Source organism: Quercus suber, unplaced genomic scaffold, assembly GCF_002906115.3.
Source record: "Quercus suber isolate HL8 unplaced genomic scaffold, Cork oak 2.0 scaffold_1056, whole genome shotgun sequence".
NCBI classification, from domain to species: Eukaryota; Viridiplantae; Streptophyta; class Magnoliopsida; order Fagales; family Fagaceae; genus Quercus; species Quercus suber.
In genome coordinates this window covers 65,515-91,227 of record NW_027070464.1, presented here as the reverse complement: position 1 = coordinate 91,227, position 25,713 = coordinate 65,515, and the positions used below count along the sequence as shown (strand labels likewise).

The 25,713-nt window shown below is 31.4% G+C and overlaps 1 protein-coding gene across 1 annotated transcript; it reads right to left on the bottom strand.

Moving 5' to 3' along the window:
• Positions 1-451: 451 nt before the first annotated feature.
• On the bottom strand, positions 452-25,488 carry LOC112000232 (leucine-rich repeat receptor-like serine/threonine-protein kinase RGI4). Its single transcript, XM_065769113.1, has 2 exons — positions 25,229-25,488; positions 452-956 (listed from the first exon to the last, which is right to left on the bottom strand). Exons 1-2 carry the CDS (start codon positions 25,486-25,488, stop codon positions 452-454), a joined length of 765 nt encoding a protein of 254 aa, XP_065625185.1.
• Between the last annotated feature and the right edge of the window lie 225 nt (positions 25,489-25,713).

The window sequence follows — 25,713 nt, the reverse complement described above, 5'->3', positions numbered from 1 at the left end:
TTATGAGAGAAATCAAGGTAGTTAACAAAATTGAGATTGCAAATCGAGGAAGGGATCTCTCCACTTAAATTGTTTCTTGAGATTGAAAAGAAAACAATGTGCTGTGGAAGTACATGAAGTGGCCAAGTACCTTCAATAAAATTATTGGAAAAATCAACAAACTGCAACAAAACAAGGCGGCTTAACTTACCAGGAAAGTTTCCGGTGATCAAATTAGAATGCAAATTGAGATACTCCAAGTTTCGGCAGCCAAATATCTCGGCAGGAACATTTCCCGAAATTCGATTCAAATCGAGACCCAAGATATGTAGATTTTCCAAGTTCCCAATCTCTCTCGGTATTGGCCCTGTAAGCTTGTTATCTCCAACTTCGAACCAAATTAGAGACGAACAGTTTCCGATATTTTCCGGTATTTCACCCGATAAATTGTTGGAGGAAAGATCGATTATTTTCAGTTTCTTGAACTGAAAGATTCCTTGGGGAATATTTCCTTGGGGAGGTGGATTTCTTGGAGCTTAAGCAAGTTGCAAATCTCAGATGGGATTGCACCGGTTAACGCATTGTCACTCAAGTCCAAGTAATTCAGTTCATGTAGTATAGCGATCTCTCTTGGGACTGAACCCGTGAGGTTTGTACTAGAAAGTACAACCTTGGTTAATGAAACCAAGGAAGAGAGATTAGTTGGAACTGTACCATATAAACTCAAGTGCCTTAATTCCAATTCCACGACCTCCTTGTTGATGTTGCAAGTGATTCCAAGCCACACACATGGAGCTTCATCTGTTGGGTTCCAATTAGACAAGGCCTCAGCGGGTCCATTCAGGCTTTGCTTCCATGAAAGAAGAGTTTCGCCTTGTGGATTAACAGCGAAGGCTACAAAAGGATTCAGGAGGGGAAGGATGATTGTTAGGAAGGAGAAGAGGGTGTTCCATGGATTTAGAGGCATTACAGCTATGCTACAAAAGTGGAATGAGAGGGAGGAAAGTATACAGAGGAAGAGGGGTTGGTTGTGTTTGAACTAAAAATGTTGGTTAAGTTGAGGCGAGGGAGAGACAATGAGAGGAACCAAATCATATATTGTGGGCTACAAGCTTTTAGTAAAAATATTTTAATTTCTCTATTTCGATTTAAATTCTAATCCAAGGACCGGGTATTGCGGTTTGGCCCCCCAAAACAAAAACCAAGACTTTACCTTTTCGCGTAAAAATGTTTTATCATGCATGTAATGATGCACAGAATACAAAAGAAAAAAAAAATCCCCTCCATTCTCTATAAAATATTCACCGTGAACCTTTTTCGAACAAGTTTAAATAAATCCATTGGGTTTTCATTTTGATTTAATCATCTAGCATTATTTCTCCTTGCTAGATGGATGCTCCACGGTCCCATGGAACACTATTTTTCATCATGATGATTACAAATTAGTATTATTCTTGTATAATGTGCAGATTAATAAAATATTGTACGTAAAATATAATAAAAAAATCAACAATATAATTGAAAATGAAAGATAAAATACATTGTAAAAATTAAAAATTACTTTATGTTACATTGAGAAATGAAATTATGTAAGACCGAGTTTATCACAACCCAAAAAGTATAATGGATTATTAAAACAATCTAAATAAGTAATAAAACTTTCAATTTTTTTTTTGCACTTTTGGTAATCCTAGATTGAGTTGCGCATGCAAGACACGTGTTGTCCCTTAAGAAAAAAAATTAAGATAATTTTTTCTTTTTTAAAGAAATATGAAATCATGTACTTAAATTTAGTATAGTTATTTACATATGAATATCTGTTTAATATAATAATTTCTTAGATCCTATTTTACTAAAGGTGATATCTATTCACGAAAAATTATACTACGAATGGTAACGAATGTCATCATCTTCCAATAATAAATAACTAAGTTTTGATAAGACATTATCACAATATTTACAATTTTACAATGAATTGTGATATATGCTATAATTGAAACTTTTCATCAAATTAAATACCTACAATCATCTACAATGAATATTTTGTTATTCATATTTCCTTCTTTGTCATCTTATTTTATGAGTATAATTACGATATTTAGCTTATTTAATTTGTAATGAACACCCTTTTAAGCAAGAAAAAAAAGAAACATGTCATTGAAGTTTTCAATAGATAAACTTATAAATTTAGAAGATTTTAACCTCTAGTAAATGGTGTTCTCTAGGTAGCAAATAGAGACCATACATCACAATTCTTACTTAATTTCCAAGTATGACCATCACATAAAACTCAAAATACACGAATAAAAATTTTGGGACATTTAAGACATTGCACAATGAAATTTTCTAGGAGTCATAAGATTTCATTAAGATTTAACTAAAACAGTAACAACATTGGTATATGCTCGTTTACAAAATATAAAGGATAAAATCATTTAGCTTTAAAGCTTAGGGGGGAATGAAATTACCCTAGACATAAAGGGAGAAAGTGCTTTTTACATCATTTTTTTCTTTTTGGGTGTGTAAAACTCTGTGTGTGTGTGTGTGTTTTTATTTATTATTTTTTACTTTAAACAATGTGATAAAAAAAAAAAAATCAGCCCAATAAAATTGTGCTTAAAAAAGTGAATTTTGGCTTAACAAATTAAGACATTACCAAAAAAGAAGTCTAAGAACACAACAAAACGTCATAATATTTTCATGTTACGTTTATTTTTAGCTATGTTGGGCCCTAGTATGATATTTTATTATTTTATTTTAGAGAGTAATACTATATTCATAACGTTTTCACAACAAATCCTACGTAACAAATTGTTATTCATTTTAAACTATGCATTAAATTGGGCCAACCACTTTAAACTATGTTTTAAAAAACTAGTAACAAAATTCCAACTGAAGAAAATTGTGCTTGAAACAGTGAATTTTGACTCACCAAATTTTGACTAAACAAAAAAAGAAGTCTAAGAACACAACAAAATGTCACAATATTTTCACAATACCTTTTATTTCCAATTACGGTTGGTCCTGGTCTAATATTTTATTATTTATATCTATAATATTTTTATAACAAATCATAGGTGGCAAATTGTTACTAGTTTTAAACTATGATCACCACTTAAAATTTTGCATTTAAAAAAACAAAAAACTAGCCCAAGAAGATTGTGAGTGGAACAATGAATTTCGGCTTACCCAATTTGACTAAACCAAAAAAAAAATTGGAATACAACAAAATGATACAACATTTTCTCAATAATTTTATTTTCAATCGTGGTCGGTCCCGATATGATATTTTATTATTTATTTTAAAGAAATACTATATTCACAATATTTTCACACAAAAAAAAAATTATAGATGACAAGTTATTACTAATTTTAAAATTGGGCATACCATTGATATCACTTTTTTATCCATCAATAGTAGCTTGGCACCTAGGATTTGTTATGAAATGAATGTGAAAATGTTGTGGACTTCACATTTTTTTTTTCTATAAGGAACTAAGACTCAGCAATTGTGAAAATATTGTAACAACAACAAGATTTTACAATATTTTCACAGTAAATTTATTTTCAGTTGTGGTTAGCACCAATCTCGTAAATTTTTATTTTATTTTGTCTTATGAGAAATTGACACTTCAATAATTGTAAAAATAAACATTGTGAAAAAATTTGTTGTTCCAGTATAACAATATCGTGTCAACACATATAAATGTTTGCCAACTCATAACAGCAAATAACAACCTATTACCTAAAATTTGTTATAAATTGTTTTTAGTACTTTTAGCATTTTTCTTACTTTTAATGACACATTAGTGTGGAAGATCTATGTACGTAGTCAAATTTCTAATATACCTAAAATCACTCATAAAAATTTTAAGTTATGATATTTTAAAAATTAAATTAGACTTGACTAGAGTTAAAAGGTCATAACACAAAATTTATTTTATTTATTTCAAAAAAATATGTGGTATATATTTCAATATTTTTGTTATGATTTTTTTTAAAAGAACCACGCAATATACCTGTATTTTATATGTATCTAAAAAATGACCAAAAAGAAGATACGGATTAACATATGGTTTACTAGATTAATTCCCTCATAATAGCTAGACCAGTACCAGATTATGAATTACAATATCATGATCCATAGATAAGATTTTTGATTTCCACAAAGATTCCACTTAATTATGTCTTAGATGCATTCCAAAAAGCAGATTAGAAAGCACGACAATTTAAAATACGAGTCCTTGAACGATATGAGTTTCCGCGAAGGTGGCCTAATGCTATTATCATGGTTAATGGTCCATGAATGTAAGGATATAATTATTTGTTCAAGATCTTTACCAGTCAAATATCCTTTGTATTGTTTTTGTATGATGAGTTTTTCCTTTTAGAATGAACATTAATTGTTTTGATTTTCTTTCTCCTTTTCTAAAGAATTAATTGTTTGAACTTTGATATCTCATTAGCATTCTTTAATCATTAAACTTTTAATTGCATGATGCATAAAACATTTAAACAATAGAAAGAGATGAGAATTAAGATGGCACAGATAGATATTTATATGCTGCAAAGTGATTAGAAGCCTTCAACCTGGAGATGTTTCATCAAGTCATTGGCCAAAGACTCGGAAAATTATGGCCTTGTGGGTCTCTCTATTAGTGAGCATGAAGACTTATGAAAATTATGACCTTAATGGGTCTTTCTTCTAAATCCAAATCTTCTATCTCATTTTTTCTGCTTTACTCTATACTTCACAAATAAAAACATGTCATGTGTAACCTAATTAATTCAATTCTAATTTTATTCCTTTTATAATTAGAATACCCAAAATAAATAAATAAAAACCCACCAAACCCCATGACCCCACCGGTCCACAACTAGTCGACCACTACCTTCACTAGTAACACTAGCAAGAGGTAGTTGATACCTTCGTTTGTTGCCATTCACAAGCGTGAATTGCAGAAGACTTATGAAAATTATGACCATATGGATCCTTCAACTAACCAAACCAGTGTAAACTGGGGGCCTATAAAATTTTGGTAAAACTACATTATTGGTCCCTAAAGTTTACCCTACGAGAGTAATTAGTCCCTCAAGTTTCAAGTGAGAACTATTGGTCTCTCAAATTTAAAAAATAAGCATTGTATGTCATTTTGTTAACTGTTGTTATTGTTATTACTTATGTGGCTAACGGAACAATGATATGACATTTATTTTTACCAATGTGACATTTCTTTTTTATAAAGAAGAAAAAATAGATTTTACATGTATTATGCCACATAATTAACTTTAAAATATATTTACACATACACATGTTTTAATTAATTCATTCATTGATTCATCACTCTGTTAAAAACTTAAAAATAAAAACTCGATAAGTCTGCCCTTATCTCTCTCGCCTTCTTCCTCTACCATCTGTTGGCAATACCCAAACCAAACTTTAATCCGATTGGTTTATTTGCGCAATAAGGAGTCCCTTTTGAGTCAATAGTGAATACAATTGTTTCAATTTCAAATATCTTCTTTTCAAATCTGAATCTAACCTAAGTCTCCCCATTAATTTCATTTTCACTAGGTTTCTAATCTAAATCTAGCCTTAATCTTCTTTCTCAAATCCAAATTTAAGTGTTCACAAGCATGATAAAACCTTATGGGAAAAAGGAGCAAAAGCTCCATATAGGCATATACATCCAAATTCAGATTCTATTTGTAATAAAATCTGACCTATATGTTTTTTTTTTTTTTCCATCATGCCACATCAATTTTTTAAAATACTTGTAGTAAAAATATGACACATCATTATTCTATTAGTCACATAAGTAATAACACTAACGGTAGTTAACAAAATGACTAACAACCCTCATTTTTAAAATTGAGGCATCAATAGTGCTTATTTGAAACATAAAAGATTAATTACACTCACAAGTAAACTTCAGGCACCAATAGTGTAGTTTCGCCTAAAATTTTTTAATGCACAATTATTGATTCAACCCAGCTTGAAACTGAGAAAATCAGGTGCCAAAGACGTGAAAATTTTGCTCTCATAGGTCTCCTCTACTTACCAGCGTAAAATTGGAGGCTATAGAATAGTTTTATGTGGATTAATTGATTCTCGATTAATTCTTGGCAACCAATCTTTGCTTCTTGGTGCTAAACCTCAAAAGGATATAATGCTTGGCTGTTAATTATTTAATTTATTTTTACTGTCCTCCCCTTTTATTGACCTCAGTCTTCTCTCATCCCTTGACAAAGAACAGTGCATTGTTTTCTCTTTTTATTGACCTCAGGTTTCCTCTTGTCTTTTAACAAAGAACAGGGGGAGGGTGTTTGGTCATTTGAGACTTTCCTCTAGCTTTCAGTGTTGTTGTCTCAAGTATTAAAAATTTAATATTGTTTATTTAATTTTATTTTGAACACAAGTTAAGTATTATCCAGCACGACGGAAAACTATTTTTTATCACAATGATTACAAATTAGTATTATTCTTGTATAATGTGTAGATTAATAAAATATTGTACGTAAAATATAAAACAAAATCAACAATATAATTGAAAATGAACGATAAAATACATGGTAAAAATGAAAATTTACTTTATGTTACATAGAGAAATGAAATTATGTAAGACCGAGTTTTATCACATCCTAAAAAGTATAATGGATTATTAAAATAATCTAAATAAATAATACAAATTTTGTTTTTTTGGCACTTTTGGTAACATAATTTAAATTGGAATTATATTTTAAAAATTCTTGAAACTTTGACGTTAGAGGTTTATTTAGAATATTTAGGTTTATTTAGAAAAATATTATGTTAATTATTTTAATGTACTTACAAAGCCTCACATGCTATAAGGGACAAAACAAAAGGAGAATATTAAAAATAAAAAAAAAAAAATAAAGGAGGGAGAGTGTCAACCATATATATATATATATATATGATTGTTAAAACAACGTTGGGTATACCTTTGGTTTTGCATTTTCATTTAATCATCTAATCTTATCAACACACATAAGCTTAAGAAAATACCTTAGGTTTTGCATTTTCATTTAATCATCCAATCTATTTTCCTACTATATATGGTGGGAGGGTATCGATCTCATAAATCATCCTCTCATAGTATGTGAAACCTACACATGTGAGATTCATGTGTTTTGTGAGAGACGTCATAAATTAGTTTATTTATTTATTTATTGTTTTTTGTTATTTAATGTTTGGTGCTTGAGTACCATGCAGCACTGCTTTTCATCATAATCCTTGTCAACATTAATTGTTTCTATGATTTTCCAGACAAATGGGCTTTTGCCCTTTTCGGGCAAATTAATTAGTTTTATACCACCTTTCCCAAACTAAGTAGGGAAATGCTCATCTTTTAAAACTCGATTTATGATAAATCTAGTTAGGCCCTATAGTAGCGTTTCAAGGAGCCTATAGTGACGCTTTTTAAGACCTATAGTAACTTTTTTAACTCGACCTCGATGAAATTAAGTTATAGGAAAAAAAATTGCCTATAACTTGATTTCATTGAAATCGAGTTAAAAAAACATCACTATAGGTCTTAAAAACGTTACTATAGACTCATTAAAGCGCCACTATAGGGCTTCAATTTTTTTTTTCCTAACTCGATTTATCATAAATCGAGTTTTAAAAAATGGGCATTTTCCTACTTAATTTAGAAAATGGGGTAAAATGCTAATTAATTTGCCCGAAAAGGGCAAAAGCCCATTTTGTCCATGATTTTCCCCTTGTTTTTACTTGTGAGTTGGGTGTAGACTGTAGACTGTATACTGTGGTGGATTCAGTAAACGCAAAATCAAATAGTCAATGCAATGTCCTTGAAAATGCTTGTCCCATAAGAAGAAGAAGATGCGCATTAACATATGAATCACAAGATTTATTCCATCATTATAGCTAGACCAGTACCTTCCATTTATGTCCTAGATGTATTCCAAAAAGCGGATTAGAAAGCATGACAATTTAAAAACGAGTCCTTGAATAATATGAGTATCCACGAAGGTGCTCTAATGCTATTAAATATTTCTTATCATGTTTTTTTTTTTTTTTTTTTTTTTTTTTTTTTTTTTTTTTTTTTTTAAGAATACTAAATATTTTTAACACACACACGGGGAGAGGGGAGAATTTAAAAAAAAAAAAAAAACTTACAGTGTTGTATATCTAAAAGGGTCTAACTACTCTTGGATACACAGCACAAGCTTTAAACCTGTTTTACTTACACTCATTTTCCAATGTGGGATTAACCCACTAAGTATTATGGTTAATGTTCCATGAATGTAAGCATATAATTATTTGTTCAAGATTTTTACCAGTCAAATATCCTATGTATTGTTTTTTTTTTATTTTTTTATGATGACTTTTTCCTTTTAGAATGAGCATCAGTGGTTTAGGTTTTCTTCCTCCTTTTCTAAAGAATTAATTGTTTGAACTTTGATATCTCATTAGCATTCTTTAATCGTTGAACTTTTAATTGCATGATACCTAAAACATTAATTTAAAAAATAGAAAGAGATGAGAATTAAGATGGCATAAATAGATATTTATATGGTGCAAAGTGATTAGAAGTCTTCAACCTATAGATGTTTCTTCAAGTCATTGGCCAAAGACTCGGAAAATTATAGGTCTTGTGGGTCTCTCTATTAGTGAGCGTGAATTGCAGAAGACTTGTGAAAATTATGACCTTATGGGTCATTCCACTAACCAAATTAACCAATGTAAATCGGAAGTTGTAAAATTTTAGCAAAATTGCACTATCGGTCCGTAAAGTTTACTCTACGAGTACAATTCGTTTCTCAAGTTTTATGTGAGCATTATTGGTCCCTCAAATTTAAAAAATGAGCATTATTAGTCTTTTTGTTAACTGTTGTTACTATTATTGCCTATATGGCTAACGGAAGTAATGGAACAATGATGTAGCACATATATATATATATATATATATATATATATTATCGATGTAACATTTCTTTGTATCAAAAAGAAGAAAAATAGATTTTACTAACTTTAAAACAGATTTACATGTACACATTTTTAATTAATTAATTCATCATTCTATTAAAAACTCGATAAGTCTCCCTTTATCTCTCTCGCAATTCTTTCTCTGCCATATGTTGGCAATACCCAAAATCAAACTTTAATCTGGCTGGTTTATCTTCACAATACCAAAGTCCCTTTTGAGTCAATAGTGAATACAATTGTTTCAATTTCAAAATATCTTGTCAAATCTAAATCTAATCTAAGTCTCCCCTTTAATTTCACTTTCACTGGGATTATAATATAAATTTAACCTTAATTTTCTTCTCATATCCAAATCTAAGTGTTCACAAGGCATGATGAAGCCATATGGACAAAAGAATTTAATTTTCTTCTCATATCCAAATCTAAGTGTTCACAAGGCATGATGAAGCCATATGGAAAAAAGAATGAGCAAGAGCTCTTTTTTTTTTTTTTTTTTTTTTGAGAGAGAGAGTTTCAACTTATGGCGTCCGCTCCTAATGATAGCTTTTTATCATCATACCAAGACACCAATCAATTTTTGGTGTATGCGGGAATTAAACCTCAGATTTCTTATACAACCATCAGAGACTTTATCAGTTGAGCTAACTGGAACCCACGAATGAGCAAGAGCTCTATATAGGCATATACATTCAATTCAGATCCTATTTGTACTAAAGGACCACAATTGTTTTAGATACAATTGCTTCAATAAAAAAAAAAGAAAAAAAGAAAAAGAAAAATAGAGAGATGATTCAATGATAGTTAAAGATTAAAACAGAAAAAGAAAAATAGAGAGACGATTCAATGATAGTTAAAGACTAAAAGCGAATATGGTGTTTGAAAGTGCAAATACAACCCATATTCATTATATGAAATTTCAAAAGCACCCAAAAAGATAAACAAAGACCCAGTCTTGCTTGGTGTCCAACGCAATAAAAACCCAAAAAAAAAATCAACTTTATCAATAAACCCACTCTTGCCCTCTTCAATCTCAAAAACAAAAACCAAAGCCAAAAAAAAAAAAAAAAAACATAATTAATAAAATCTCAAATAAAGCAAATGGAACTCTTGGCAGAATGGATGATTCGTGTTGAGGCGAAGAAGGCAGAATGGAGATGAACAATGGGTTTACATTTGGGAATTTTGATGTTTTGGTGTTTTAAGTTTTTATTTTAAATCTTTTTTTAAAGTTGATGTAGCATCATGCCAAGTCAGCTTTGTAAAACACTTAGGGCACGTTTAGTAGATTATAATAGGCACTGTAATGTAACAGTTATTCTTACAGTTTAGCTATTCAATAGTTTGGTTATATTTTTATTACAAGGAATAGTTATTTCTTATGAATAGCTATTCTTTAAAATGAGGAATAACTATTCTTCTCTAAAAGGGTTGTAATAGCAACACTGCACACCTTTGGTGTGATGGTCACTCCACAAGTATAAGTGCTTGTGAAGTGTGGGGGGTAAGGGCCGAGATTCAAGTCTCCAAGAGGGAGCTTTCACACACATATACACTTAGATCAGGCTAGAATAGAATTTCTATCTTGTATCAAAATAAATAAATAAAAATGTTGTAATAACTATTTCTTAGTAAATGTAATAATTTCTAACATTAATATATTTCCAAATTAATTAACTTTTTATATCCACCTAACAATTATGGAATAAAAATCATTAAAAAAAAAACTCATCTTTCTAAAATTTAAAATATATTATTTTTCTAGGAAATATAATTGTATGAATGAGATATTTTCCAAAATAGATCACAAGTTTTATTCGAATGTTACAACTCACAACCAAACTAATGAATAGATTTAGTTATTTCATTACAACACATTTTATTCCCAGTAATAAAAATTAGCATTCATGTTGTAATCCACATTTAATGTACCAAACGTAGCCTTAGTAGTAAAAAAATAACACGTTATTGTTTCATTAGCCACATAGACAATAGCAATAATAGCAATTAACAAAAGGAAATAAATAGCCCTTATTTGTTAAATTTAAGGGACCAACAGTAATTACTTAAAACTTGAATAATTAATTGCACTCACACGGTAAACTTCAATACCAGTAGTGTAGTTTCGAGTAAAAATTTTTGATGCAGAATTTTGAATCCAGGCAACTTGAAACTGAAAAATCGGATGCCAAAATTTTGCTCTCATGGGTCTCCTCTACTTGCCAGCATAAAATTGGAGGCTATAGAATTGTTTTATGCAAATTAATTGATTCTAGATTAATTTTTGGCAGCCAATCTTTGCTTCTTGGTACTAAACCTCAAAAGAATATAATGCTTGACTTTTAAATATTTAATTAATTTTTACTGTTTTCTCCTTTTATTGACCTCAGTCTTCTCTCGTCCCTTGACGAAGAACAGTGCACTGTTTTTATTTTTATTGACCTGTCTCCTCTCATCCCTTGACAAAGAATAGTGCACTGTTTTCTCTTTCTTTTGACCTCAAGTTTCCTCTTGTCTTTTGACAAAGAACTGGGGAGGGTGTTTGGTCATTTGAGACTTTCCTCTAGCTTTCAATGTTGTCTCATGTATTAAAAATTCAATATTGTTTATTTAATTTATTTATTTTTCCTTTTTTGAAGTAATATTTTTGTAGTATTATTGTTTTGTGCAAATTAAAGTGTGCAAACAATGATGATGAGGTGGTCTTATATAAATCAAGATCTTCTATAGTTCTTAGAAAAACTCTACCGTTCAAAGTCACATTAATTTTAACATTTCTTTTATAATGAATTCAGATTATGTCATGTCATTGATTTACTAACAAAACCACCAAAATAATGGTTTCTAAAAAGCAACTAAAAAAAAAAAAAAAATCTAAACTTTAGATTCATCTCCTCCCCAAACCCTCCGCCTCAACCTCCAACAGACAACCAATGTCGGCATTTATTGACAAAATAAATCTTTTTTTTTTAGGGGAAGGATTCAGGAGGGGAAGGATGATTGTTAAGAAGGAGAAGAGGGTGTTCCATGGATTTAGAGGCATTACAGCTATGCTACAAAGTGTAATGAGTGGGAGGAAAGTACACAAAGGAAGAGGGGATCGTTGTGTTTGAACTAAAAACGTTGGTTGAGTTGAGGCTAAGGAGATACAATGAGAGGAATTAAATCATGTCATGTGGGCTACAAGTTTTTTTAGTAATTGTTACTACTTTGTCTCTTCAAATATTAGCTCGCCACTGTTGTTGTTGCTGCTAAGTATGTTATATTTCATTCTCTATTTTCCAATTGCACAATATTTTTAATTTCTCTATTTTGCTTTAAATTCTAATCCAAGGATTGGCTATGGCAGTTTGGCCGCCCAAAAGTACAAATCATCATTTTGGGCAATCTAGAAGCTCCACCATTCAAAAAGTGAGACCTGATATTGGCTTTCAATGAGTACATTCCAATTCATTATGCACTGAGCATGTAAGTGGTTACCAAAATCATTTCCACAAAGACTGCGGCTGCCCCCTAGAATGAAGTGTCTTCCATTAAGCTTATTGGTTGTACTTACAATAAATCATTTTCGTGATTTTTTTTTTTTTTATTCCTTAATGTATGGTCTTGCTAAATACAATTAAATCTTGATAAATGAAAATGTTTTTAAACCATTTTTTTTCTTTATTTTATCACATTCTCTATATGGCAGTATTTACAAATGATTCTCTTTTGTTGAGATAATGAAATGAGTGTTTGAGATACGGGGCTTGGTATTGGTTGTGAAAATGGAGTCGTTGAGGAAGATTTGGGAGGTTACTTGAATTTTTGAAATTTTAGGATATGAAAGTATTTTATGCTTTGAATTTAAATTTATAAATTTCAAAATCATTTAATCAATTTAAAAAATAAAGCTTACAAATAATATAAATATGTTACTTTCCTACAAATGTAAAAAACATTGACTATTCCAACCTCAATATTTGGAAACCAATTCTATGACAAAAAAAAAAATTATATGTAAAATATGAATTAAGAAAATTGAGTTTCAAAGAATTTAGCAATATGTTAGTAAAACATAAATATTATAAAGCAAAATGAATACTGTATTATATATAAATAGGTCTTAAATAACATAACAATTGTTTCAAATTAATTTGCAAAGTATCCACACATCGGGAAATTATCTACTTGTAACAAATTATGATGAAATTAATGTTATTGTTCCAAGGGACTCAATCACCCAACATTATATATATATATATATATATATATATATATATATNCTCTGTTTTCCCTCCCCACAGTTTTCACATTCATCCTCTTCCCTGCTTTATTAAAAAAAAAAAAAAGTCTAGCAGAACAGATTAATAAGCAAGATTCACCAAAAATACCACCCAAACAACAAGATTGAACCTATTCACAAAACTAAAGCAACCTACATAACACTCACTCATTGACAACCATTGCAGAAACTTTTCTTCACACTTCCCACATTAGATAAACAAAATTATATCATAAACTTTACCATGTCAACAACAAACTACACTGTAATTAGTTAATTACCCCCAAACTTTTCAACACTAGAAGCAGCCCATCACACAAAATGCCCTCCCAAAGTCCCAACAACTACAAGCTATTAGTAATACCTTAATAAAAGGCATCCCTAAGTTATTATAGACAAAAACAAGGAACTTACCCAGTTAACCATACCAAACCCATCACATTTTTTCATCAAGGACTAGTAATATTCAAAACCCACAACCTTACCTTTCTCTTTGAGGGACTGCTACTTTGGTGGTTCTGAGGCTTGACCACAGTATGATCGAGTTAATGCCATTGACAGTTTCTTGTGCAACAGGAGCCTAGAGGACACCGTAGGAGAGAGTTTTCAGAGAATGAAATGATCGAATAGAGAAAAATTTTGGGGAGCAAAAAAACAGAGTAGAGAAACTTTTTGGGTTTAGGCTGAGAGAAATTTAGGGCTAGGCATGGGCACGAACCTGGGAAATTATGATTTGGGCCTGGGCACTTATGATTTGAGAAATTTAGAATCCTTTGAGATTTTTTTTTCCCAAAATTTAATTTTGTTTTTGTTAACAAAAAGTATATATATAAAAAATAAAGCTACAAAGATTAAAAAAACAATTAACAAAGAATCCAAATAGAATGCATTTGAAAAGCAAAATCCAAATAATCATTCAATACGAGACTAGCTAGTATGGCATGCACGAATTTGTGGGCTCAAACAGGTCCACAAACCAAAATATAAATTATTAAGCACTAATTTTATTTAATATAATATTAGACATATTAATTTTAGAGTAATAATGAATGAGAAAGTGAATTCATGACTAACAAATGAGGATTAGAAATTTGAATACAAATTGAGAATAAGATTTAAATCAAACAAGTAAATAAAAGATAATTAGATAAGTGTTTAAGATTGAAACTAATGGCACGTTTGGTAAACTGTAATAGACACTGTAATGTAATAGACATTCCTATGACATAATTATTCGGTTGTTTGGTTATATTTTTATTACAATGCATAATTATTCTTAATGAATATAGCTATTCTTCAAAATGAGGAATAACTATTCCTTATCAAAAGTACTGAATATCTATTTTTTCACCTTATGTAATAAATTTTTTAAAAAAAATTTCCTAAAAAGCCATTAGTTGCCACATCTTCAAAAGGAAAGAAAATAAATTTTCCTTTTTATTAATTATTAGCTCTATTTTGAACATTCTAAAATAAGTGTATTTTAGGAAATTTGACTTAAAAATGATTTAATTACACCTTCTTTTTATACTCTACTAAATTGTGGATACATATTCAGAATTTTATTCCTAAATGGTCACCCAACTAATGAATAGTAATATTTTTTACATTCCAACTTAATGTATTCCTTGTAATACTTATTCATATTCCCATGTAGTAATTATTACAGTGTACCAAACGTGTCCTATAAGAAATAGCCCTCCAGTGTCCCTAATTTTTCAAAAAAATAAAGACCATATCCAACACAAGTTTGACACTCTAGGGAAGTTCATGCTTCCTAGATACAAATTACAATGTTCTCTTAAAAGAATTTTATACATATCAACGTTGAGAATTTTATACACCACATTCTATGGTATAACTTACATTATTATATAAGAATTTTTTATAAGCACTTTAAAGAAATAAGATTTAGTTAAAGTATATATGTGATTTGAGTTTGCCTTGAGGCTTGACACATGTACCAACTCAAAGTCTCTAGCTCTATCTTGGCAACACGGATTTTAATGATAATAATAATAATATATTTTAATGTTGTATCACTTTTCAAATCAAAGACAAATATAGAAATTATGTGCGTTTTAATCATTGATGAAATAATTATTTTGATAGTGAGAAGTCATATTTGACGAGTTGTGATTTGTTTAAATTATGAATTTTTTTTATAAAAAAATGTATTTTTTATATTAAAGATTATTAACATAAATTCTTTAAAAAAAATTAAATGGGTATATTAAAATAAACCATAGAAAACAAGCTAAATAGGTGAACACAGCCAATGCAACAAAAATACAATACAATCCGTTTCTGTACCATTAAAAATTAATAGATTTCTATAAGGTTTGACAAATTGACACGTGCCGAAAAGAATGGGCAAAGACATTACATTGCGTTGCACCACCCACACTCAAACTAAGCGTAGCTTCAACTCATAGGTGAGTTGTTGTGGGGCTTATAATTAATTAATTAATTAATTTTTTTTTTTTGGATAATGGCTTACAATTTAAAAGTGCCAAAATTGGGAATAAACCCATTTTCCCGGCACGGTTTTAAAAGTATATATTTTACTAACATCTCGAGTCTAAAAGGCTCGATTTTGGACTATAAATCGAGTCTTTGAGGGTCGGTTTTCATGTTCTGATCAGGTCTGAGTTGGCACTTCGTCCACTTGGAAATCGAGTTTTAGAAACTCGATTTATATATCGACGCTTAAATACTCGATTTGTTCTATAAAACGTTCAAACTGAAAAGATGAAATTTTTGCAAGTGTTGGAGTACAAAACACAAACACAAATCAGCCACCATCAAATATAAGCACAGACAAACCACTATCAAATACAACCCACAAATCAGAGCATTAATCCAACAACTTAGCAAAAATTCAACCAAATCCACCCCTAACAACCACCTAAAATCCAAATGAAAAAAATAAAAACTCCAAAACCCATCAGATCAGAGAGAGAAAGAATCCAAGGAGAGAGAGCTCACCTCACCTATCTTCACCGATGTCTGTCTCAACGTCTTCACCGATGTCCTCGTTTCGCTAACTCTGGATCGATAGTAATAGGTGGGACTGCTTAAGTGTTTTGGGTTTTGTTAGAGTATTTGGGTTTGATGATTTGGGTTTGATGATGGTTTGATGATGGTCTTAGAGTATTTGGGTTTGATGATGGTTTTTAATATGCTTTTGCTTATTTGGATGCTAAGAAAATGAAATGAAAGAGAAGAAAATCTTGAATTTCTGGGCAATCATGTTTCTGAGGAAGAACATGAATATGAAGAACAAATATTTTTAATTAAAATTTTTAAAATTTTTATTTTAAAATCATTGATAATTAAAATTTTATTTTATTTTAAAATAAAATAAAATATTTTAAATATTTTTTAATTCTACCGTTTGCCACGTGTGCATTTTCCGTCTCTGATATAACGGCAGGGACCAAAACGGAAGCGTTTTTCAGGATAGGGACTAAAAGCAGTAAAAATAAAATTTATGAACTAAAATGGAAATCGCCTAAAAATGTAGGGACTAAAATGTGCTTTTCGCCTTGAGAATTTTATACACCACATTCTATGGTATAACTTACATTATTATATAAGAATTTTTTATAAGCACTTTAAAGAAATAAGATTTAGTTAAAGTATATATGTGATTTGAGTTTGCCTTGAGGCTTGACACATGTACCAACTCAAAGTCTCTAGCTCTATCTTGGCAACACGGATTTGAATGATAATAATAATAATATATTTTAATGTTGTATCACTTTTCAAATCAAAGACAAATATAGAAATTATGTGCGTTTTAATCATTGATGAAATAATTATTTTGATAGTGAGAAGTCATATTTGACGAGTTGTGATTTGTTTAAATTATGAATTTTTTTTATAAAAAAATGTATTTTTTATATTAAAGATTATTAACATAAATTCTTTTAAAAAAATTAAATGGGTATATTAAAATAAACCATAGAAAACAAGCTAAATAGGTGAACACAGCCAATGCAACAAAAATACAATACAATCCGTTTCTGTACCATTAAAAATTAATAGATTTCTATAAGGTTTGACAAATTGACACGTGCCGAAAAGAATGGGCAGAGACATTACATTGCGTTGCACCACCCACACTCAAACTAAGCGTAGCTTCAACTCATAGGTGAGTTGTTGTGGGGCTTATAATTAATTAATTTTTTTTTTTTTTGGATAATGGCTTACAATTTAAAAGTGCCAAAATTGGGAATAAACCCATTTTCCCAACTATATAGTTAGTAGGCACGGTTTTAAAAGTATAAATCGAGTCTTTGAGGGTCGGTTTTCATGTTCTGATCAGGTTTGAGTTGGCACTTCGTCCACTTGGAAATCGAGTTTTAGAAACTCGATTTATATATCGATGCTTAAATACTCGATTTGTTCTATAAAACGTTCAAACTGAAAAGATGAAATTTTTGCAAGTGTTGGAGTACAAAACACAAACACAAATCAGCCACCATCAAATATAAGCACAGACAAACCACTATCAAATACAACCCACAAATCAGAGCATTAATCCAACAACTTAGCAAAAATTCAACCAAATCCACCCCTAACAACCACCTAAAATCCAAATGAAAAAAATAAAAACTCCAAAACCCATCAGATCAGAGAGAGAAAGAATCCAAGGAGAGAGAGCTCACCTCACCTAGTGGGGTGGGGTGGGGTGGGGTGGGGTGGGGTAAGGAGGCTGAACATATAGGGTAGGCTTATAAATCGAGTCTCAAAGACTCGATTTCCAGGTGGTCATCACATGGAAAAAATGCCACATCAAACGTGATCAGATCATGGAAATCAAGTATTTGAGACTCGATTTATAGGTTCTAAATCGAGTCTTTTAAACTCGAGATGTTAGTAAAAAATATAGTTTGAAAATTGTGCCTACTAATTATATTGTTTGACAAACGGTGTTAATTTCCAACTTTGGCCAATTTAAAATTATACATTTTCTTAATATAAATAGTAGGTTGTTATTCATACTCGCAGTAAAAAGTAAAAGACCACTAATATTAGGGCCTGAATCCCACCTACCAATTTAGTTAATGGAATGGAAAATGTTGACATTATAACTAATTTAAATAAATATAATTTAAATTTAAAACAAATACAAACAAAGACTCACATTCAATAACACCCCACCTCCATCCTTCGTGAAATTATTCATTGTTCCCAAAACAAAATAGTACATGCTCTGTTTTTCTCACATAATAATAGGTCTCAACATACATTAATTGGTGAGACCCATTATTAGTAAAAATAAATTAAATAATAAAATAAGCTGACTTTAAACTTGCTTCCCAAACACAACCTAATGAGTAAATACTGAGTTGGGTTATACTGACAATTTTGACACATATAAATAAAAAGTTTTTAGTAAGAGAAGAATACAAATAATACAACTTTTTGAGAATAGAATCATATCGATTCTTTGTTTTGAAGAGCACATATGGTATGACTTTAGTGGATTTAATAGGCTAATCGTAAATCAAATGCAACTAATGTTGTCCCCTGTTTCTCTTGTAGTCTTTAAAAGTTCATTGGCTTTAAACCACAAATAGACCCAAGAGTCATGTCCTTTTAGATCCAGTGGAGTGAATGTAGATCCTTAGGGCCCGTTTGGATGGAGTGGAGAAAGAGGGGGAGTAGAGTAGAGTAGAATTACTTGAAAGTAGAACTCTTCCTTCCCTCGTGAGTCGTGATACAATGGCCCAAAGCAACAAATTGATTCAAGATTATTCAAGTGGTTCTATGATCCATGACTCCCCTTCAACATGGGTTATAATTTGTAATGCATAGTGATGGGCTTTTGAAGTTCTATAATACAGATGTGGCCTAGTCGTGTGCTAGTATTGGTATTTCAATGACATGGGAATTTAAGTTACAAGATCCATTTCCTTATGTTGTATATGGACGATTAATGTATATTTTTCTCCTCGTTTTCTTTTGAATTATATAACACCATAAAACATTCATCAAAAATAAATAAATAAATAACACAATAAAACCATAATATGCTCCTATTGTGTTACAAAGTTAATATAACTAAGGTAGCTTCAGAATTAACAAGGGTTACTGAATCCCGACAAAAATTAATGAATAATTAAATGGATATTGAAATGCCAATTACAAAACGCAATTTATAGGACACGTTCATAGATGATTGCTCAGTGCATTTTCGTGATAGTAAGGCATTGACTCAATTTGAAAAAGCACTTCGATATTTTTGGACGTGCCAAGTGCACCAAAAATGTAAATGAAAACCACGAAAACTATTTAATTCCTTCAAAAAAAAAAAAAAACTCTTTTTTTCATTTCCATTTTTTGTATCCATTTTCTGAATTTGAGAATAAAAAACACTGATACACTAATAGGCACATGATTCTTACATATGAAAATCTACTTTTCTCAAGTTATTTAGAGATGTGAATTTAAAGCCAACAATTGGTGATCATTATAATGGTGAATATACCTTTTATATTATCTACCACAGGAGAAAGTGGAATTTATTTACTTGAATTTGATTGTAGGATATCCTACATGACACATGAATCTCTTACCTTCAAACAGTATACTTCTTGTGTACTTGCTGATTTCATTTTGAATAAATTTTATTACTTATAAGTTGAGAATGATATTCTGGTATGAGTTGTTCTAGCTACTTTTCAAAGCATTTTTCTTGCATTAGCAGGTATTGCTTACCTACATATCTACTTTCTGAGAAATGAGAACTTCATTTTTTCATGGACTTTTTCTTCTTATGATCCATTTGGATTGAGGAGGAGAAAGGGGGAGTAGAGTATAGTAGAGTAGATTTAGCACAAAATTAGCTTATTTTTAGCCAATACTACTCTACTCCCCTACACTCCCTCTCCTTCACCCCTCCGTCCAAACAGGCCATTAAAGTAGAAACTATTTTGTCTAAAGGGTCTCTTTCTCTCCCTTGATTGCAGTAATGCTATATAACATCTCAAATGTTCTTCACTTGGTCATGACTTATACATTATTATTTTCTTGGTCGTCAATTATCTCTCTCTCTAATTTCTGAAACCCTCTCAGGTCGAGCCTCCCTCGAACTTCCAAGGTCACCCATCTCCAATCATCAACCACCACCACTCCACGGTGGTTCCTTTACTCTTTGCGTCTTTGCCTAACCTAGGTTTTGGGGGTTTGTTAATGGTAGGTTTGGGTGAATTTTCCAGAGGGTTTTCTTTGTGTTGGATTGTGAATTAAGTTTTGGTTTGATAAAGGGGTTTGATTGAAAGGTTGGTCTAGAGGGTTTATTGGATTTTTCTCCCTGTCTTACATTTTGATCTAGCACCTAGAAGCCACCACCACGACACCAAACCCATGGCTAATCTACCATGATCCAAATCCACGGTTGGATTTTTCTATACCTCACACTTCAGTTGTTGGCTTATCTCTATCTCACTATCTCTTTGTTGATAACGTTGTTGGTTGTTTTGAGATGTTGGTCTTCTTGTAAAATTTGGTTCAAAATTTTGAGTTGTTGTGAAATTGTTGATATTGTTATAGATTAAAAATAATTTCATTGAGCCATTTGATTGGCGTGTTGTTCCTCCACTTTGTTCTCATTGAAGTTCATGAGCAATGAAAAACCCTAGCTTTTTTATTCTTGTTATATTTGTTTTTGCCTAAAAATGTGTTTTTCTAAAGGCAAACAGAGAGGTGGGTTACGGAGGCTAATGGAACTAACCTCAGGTGGGCAAAGTGTAAATGATTGAACCACGGATAGGTAAAGTGAAAATGGACCATACCATAGGTGGGTTTACTGTAATTATCCCTTATTGATAATAGAGACATCATAAAATATCATGTTGGACCACATTATTCTAACACAAAATACCCCCAAAATGCTGGAAATGACCCAAATGCTACTAAAACCTCAAAAATGAATAAGTTAAAAAGGTGAAATATTCACTCACACACACACATCACCCTAGTGTCACACATTTCAAAAACATACCACATATTTCGCCAATAAAACTTCCAAGGGTTCGAGTAAGTGGGTCTCAAATGCCAAGGGTTTGGTAGAAACTCACAACCTGTAACAATAAACATAACAATAACATTTTTACTTTTTTTATGCTAACATTAAAACCAAGGCGAAAATACATTTTTTGAAAATACATTTCAAAAAGCATTCTAGTTTTGGTCCTTACCGTTATCTCACAAAAGGAAATAATCTATGTGGCAGACAAAGTGCACCATTAACACACTAAATGCTAACGTGGCCATTAAAGTAATAATAAAAAAATTTATTTGGCATTTAAAAAATACCATGTCAGACCATAATTAGTATTTTTGTTTTATCTTGAACGAAATAAAATAAGAAAATTGTTTTAGATAAATAACATTCACAAATCAAAAACAATAATTGTAACAAAAAAAACTGATGCTATTATATATAATAATTACTATGCAAATTCAATGCTACTACATACTATTCTAAAACTTATAAAAATATAAAGGAAAAATGGTTAATACCTTTTCATATTTTTTGAAGATGCCATATAATATTGCTCCCGCAATATGCGGAAGCTTGAGTTCTTTTATACTAGCAATGCTAAGGGGTTCTACAACCATCTGCACTTTGAATTACAAAATGTGTCCAATGAAATCCCTAACAATTTCATTTTGTTCCAAATGTTAAGAGGTCATTAAATTGGACAATTGAAAATTGGTGGACAAAATGTTTATATCCCCAAACCACATTGGGTATTTTGTAATTTGCCTTATAAAGATGCAAGTGAAATGACATTGCTCACCCTCTAAATAACGTTGCTCATTCTCTAAAATGTCACTATCTAAAATGCTAAAAATGACCCAAATACTGCTGAAGCTTCAAAAAAGAGTAAGTAACACACATCACCCTAGTGTCATTCATTTCAAATACATACCACATATTTCTCCAAGAAAGCTTCCAAGGTTTCTATTAAGTGAGACCCAAATGCCAAAAGAACTGGTATCCACAAAACTGATAGAAACTCACAACTTGTAAAAATAACCATAACCATAACATTTTATATTTTATATATTTTTTAATGTTAACACTAAAGCCAAATCTCCGCCTAACAATGTATTGACGTGCTTTATACAACCCTTATAACATATCCAATGAATTTTTAGACATAGGCGTATAGTTTTAACAGCATCTAAAGTTTGTAGTAAATATTTTTGGAAATCATAATTGCTTGAAATACTTGTAAACTAGTTGATACGCCCAAAGTAGGGACTACTTTGAGAGTTAATAGTGTTCCTAAGGTCCCGAAACTGTCATCACGATTGTCGCCATGGTCATCAACGATCCCCGCTGATGTTCAATCTATTGGCCTTCCAACTTCAAGAAAAGGAAGAAGGAATTTAGAAGGGAAAACAATTTGGTAGCTATTGATAAAGTTTCCCTTTCTCGCACGCCTTCACTATCTAATTCTAGCTCTTGATCAAAAGGCCCCATCATGTTTCCTTCTCTAAAAATTAGTGAAGGGAGGCCATCTTTTATAATTCAGGTCAGGACAGGTCCACACAAAATTCGTGGGTGAAAATAAACGAGAGAAATTAGGGTATTTGAGAGGGAATATCAAAATAATTTGTTTAATTTTGCATAATCTTGCTTTCTTTAGGCTTGGGATAATATGGTTTGTTATTAGTTTCTTTTCCAGTTGGTTATTCACTTGTAACACTAAGAGTCTGGCAGTTTTCAAGTGGTTATGGGCATGATTTGCAAGTGATCCAAAAGAAGATGGTGAAGTATGAGCAACATGTTGTAGTCCCTCCTTGTGGGCGTATAGTTTGTACGAAACTTAATAGAAACAAACTCATAATCAATTAACCAGTAGCAGCTGATAGTATATAAATAATTGTAAACTTGTAGTACTTAAACACTTCTTTCTCTCTTATGGTTATTGTTATTGTTATTGTTATTGTCATTGTTATTTTTGTTGTTATTACTTTCCCAAATTAAATAGTTTGAAATTCATTCACTTCGTATTTGCACGTCATTAAAGTATCTTAATTCTTCTTTTTTCACATCCAATTTTGTTGTTGTCTTTTTTGAGTGCCAATAAAACAAATTCTACGTAGTCTAGTACGTGAGTTTTGTTCACCGACAGTGCTTCCTAATTATCATGTTTTTATGTTAAATCCACACCAATAATTTTTGCTTTGTTGTTCCCAAAAAATAAAAAGGGTCAACATCAATGCCATAGGTAGGTTCAACTCACACTCTAAAAAAAGCAATGGAAAATCCCAATATGTTTTATGAAGTTTTTAGTAGCAAATTTTCAGACAACAAATTCAGCCCAAAGCCCATCACTCCGGCCCACTAACTGTGAGATAAAATACCTGCAATTGTTTTGTCCAGCCCACCAAATTTATCCCCAAGGCCCATTAATTTTTCTATTTAAAAGAATCCAATTTTGACCCATACATATTTGACCCAAGCTTATTACACCCACTTGTGAGTAAAATGGTTCAAGAAAACCAGCCCATGGAAAGGCACTAACATTGTCACGTGTTAGTTGAAGGCTACTAGAAAGTGAGAGGTAAAATTAAATCTCATGGACCTAGCTAGCAGAGCCTATGAACTTGGGTTGATTCAGTACATGGGAAAAGTCGAGGATAAGATAAGCCCCACGAAAGCTAAGAGCCTAAGTCAATCCAAATGAGCATTAGGACCACAAGACCAATTGTTGAGATAGAGTGGCTAAGACCCACAAAGAACTCAGAACAACCCAAATGATGTAAGGCCCTATTGTATAGCAATTAAGCCATAGCAAGATATGAATGCTCTCGAGAAGTAAATAAGCCGAAGACTTAATCTCACAGAAGCCAATTTACGATGGTGAGAAATCGAGAGAAAACAAAGTGGACAAGTATAATTCTGTGTTGTCTTATGAAGGTGTTAATGCAAGTAAGTAGCTTTGTAAGTTCTGGTTTCTTAATTTGATCTTTAGTTGCTATCTTTACCTTTTTTTGGTTCAGACAATGGCATTGCTGGTTTTAAATTTCATCATTTCGTAACTTAAATAAACTTGTTTTATTATTCGCATCATAGCATAATTAGAATATTCTTTTCATCGATTTAGTTGTTATTTGGTTAATTTTTATCTCCATAATCAACATAAAGAACTTGACGTACTTACCATCAATTGTAAAGAATTACAGTCCTCTCCATGGAGGCACAAATAACTCATACCCTTTTAGAAACAAAGTTAAATCATAAAGTTAAAGGTGCCATCGATGCAACCTGCAATCAAATCAATGAAATTATAATATTTTAGAGTTTGGTTGTATAAAGAATTCCCAAGAAAAATGGTGGTTAGAGGGAGAAAGCAATGAACAATCACCCTACATATACTTGCAAGAAAAAGGAAAAATGGCGAGGGAAATAAAAAATAAAAAAGAAGAAGAAGAGGAACAACGCATGAAAAATGACTTCTTTTATTTTGCTATTTATTTCAGCTAGGAGAGGAAGACAGAAACAAACTCTTCACAATCTCTAGCAAGTAATACATAGACTGACTAACAAAAGACAACTCATACAGATATGTAAGTAGCAACTAGCAACAAAATAGGATCAAAACACCCCTAAGGTCGTAAGACTCTATCATATATCGATTTAAGGCTTATTTATTTATTGTAGAAGTAAATGTATAAGCATAACACGGCTGCTTAAGAGTGAAAGCAATGTTTATTGGGTTGGCAGTACTGTTGGGCCTATTGGCTTAGATGGGACTTATGGGATGCTTGGTATGAGTGGCTTTTCTAGCTTTGGGTTGAGTTATTGGAAGCTGTGTGGTTTTGGTATGTGGTGGGTGTTTGGCAACCGTGGCAATGTTGGCTCAAATGGGAATATTATGGATGCTTGGTAAGAGTGGTCCTTTAGGTAGTATACAAGATAAGTGTACTGACAATGATGGGAACGGTGTGGTACTGTGGTATGCATATGTGACACTGTCGTTACTGACCGTGTTGGTGGAGAGGGTATTTGGGTGCTTGGCAATGTTGCTGGCATCTTGGGCTTTGGTAGAGTCTGAAACACAGGCAATCCAACATTGGGAAACTTCAGTTGGATCAGAGGTGGGATTGTAGATTGTATCAGTGCTAGGGTTGAACTTGAGACTGCACCTGTGTCCAAAAGGTGGCGAGCTGCTAGGCTTGTATTGGTGCTTGACAATGACAATGCTAAAACCAAAGAGAAGGCGGAGATATGCTCATAAAAAGCCATAGCTGAAAGAAGCAGAGAGTTGAGAGTTAGGGGGCAAGTTCTAGCTAGTTAGTGTTTTTGTGAAGAGCAGCATGTACCAATTGAGTTTTTATGGGGAAAATATATTTAAAAATCAAGGATTTGGAGCCAGACTCCAACATAAACTTGATGAGTTGTAGCTGGGGACAATTATGAAAAGCATTGGTTACATAATTATTCAAATTTTTTTGTGAAATTTTGCAATAT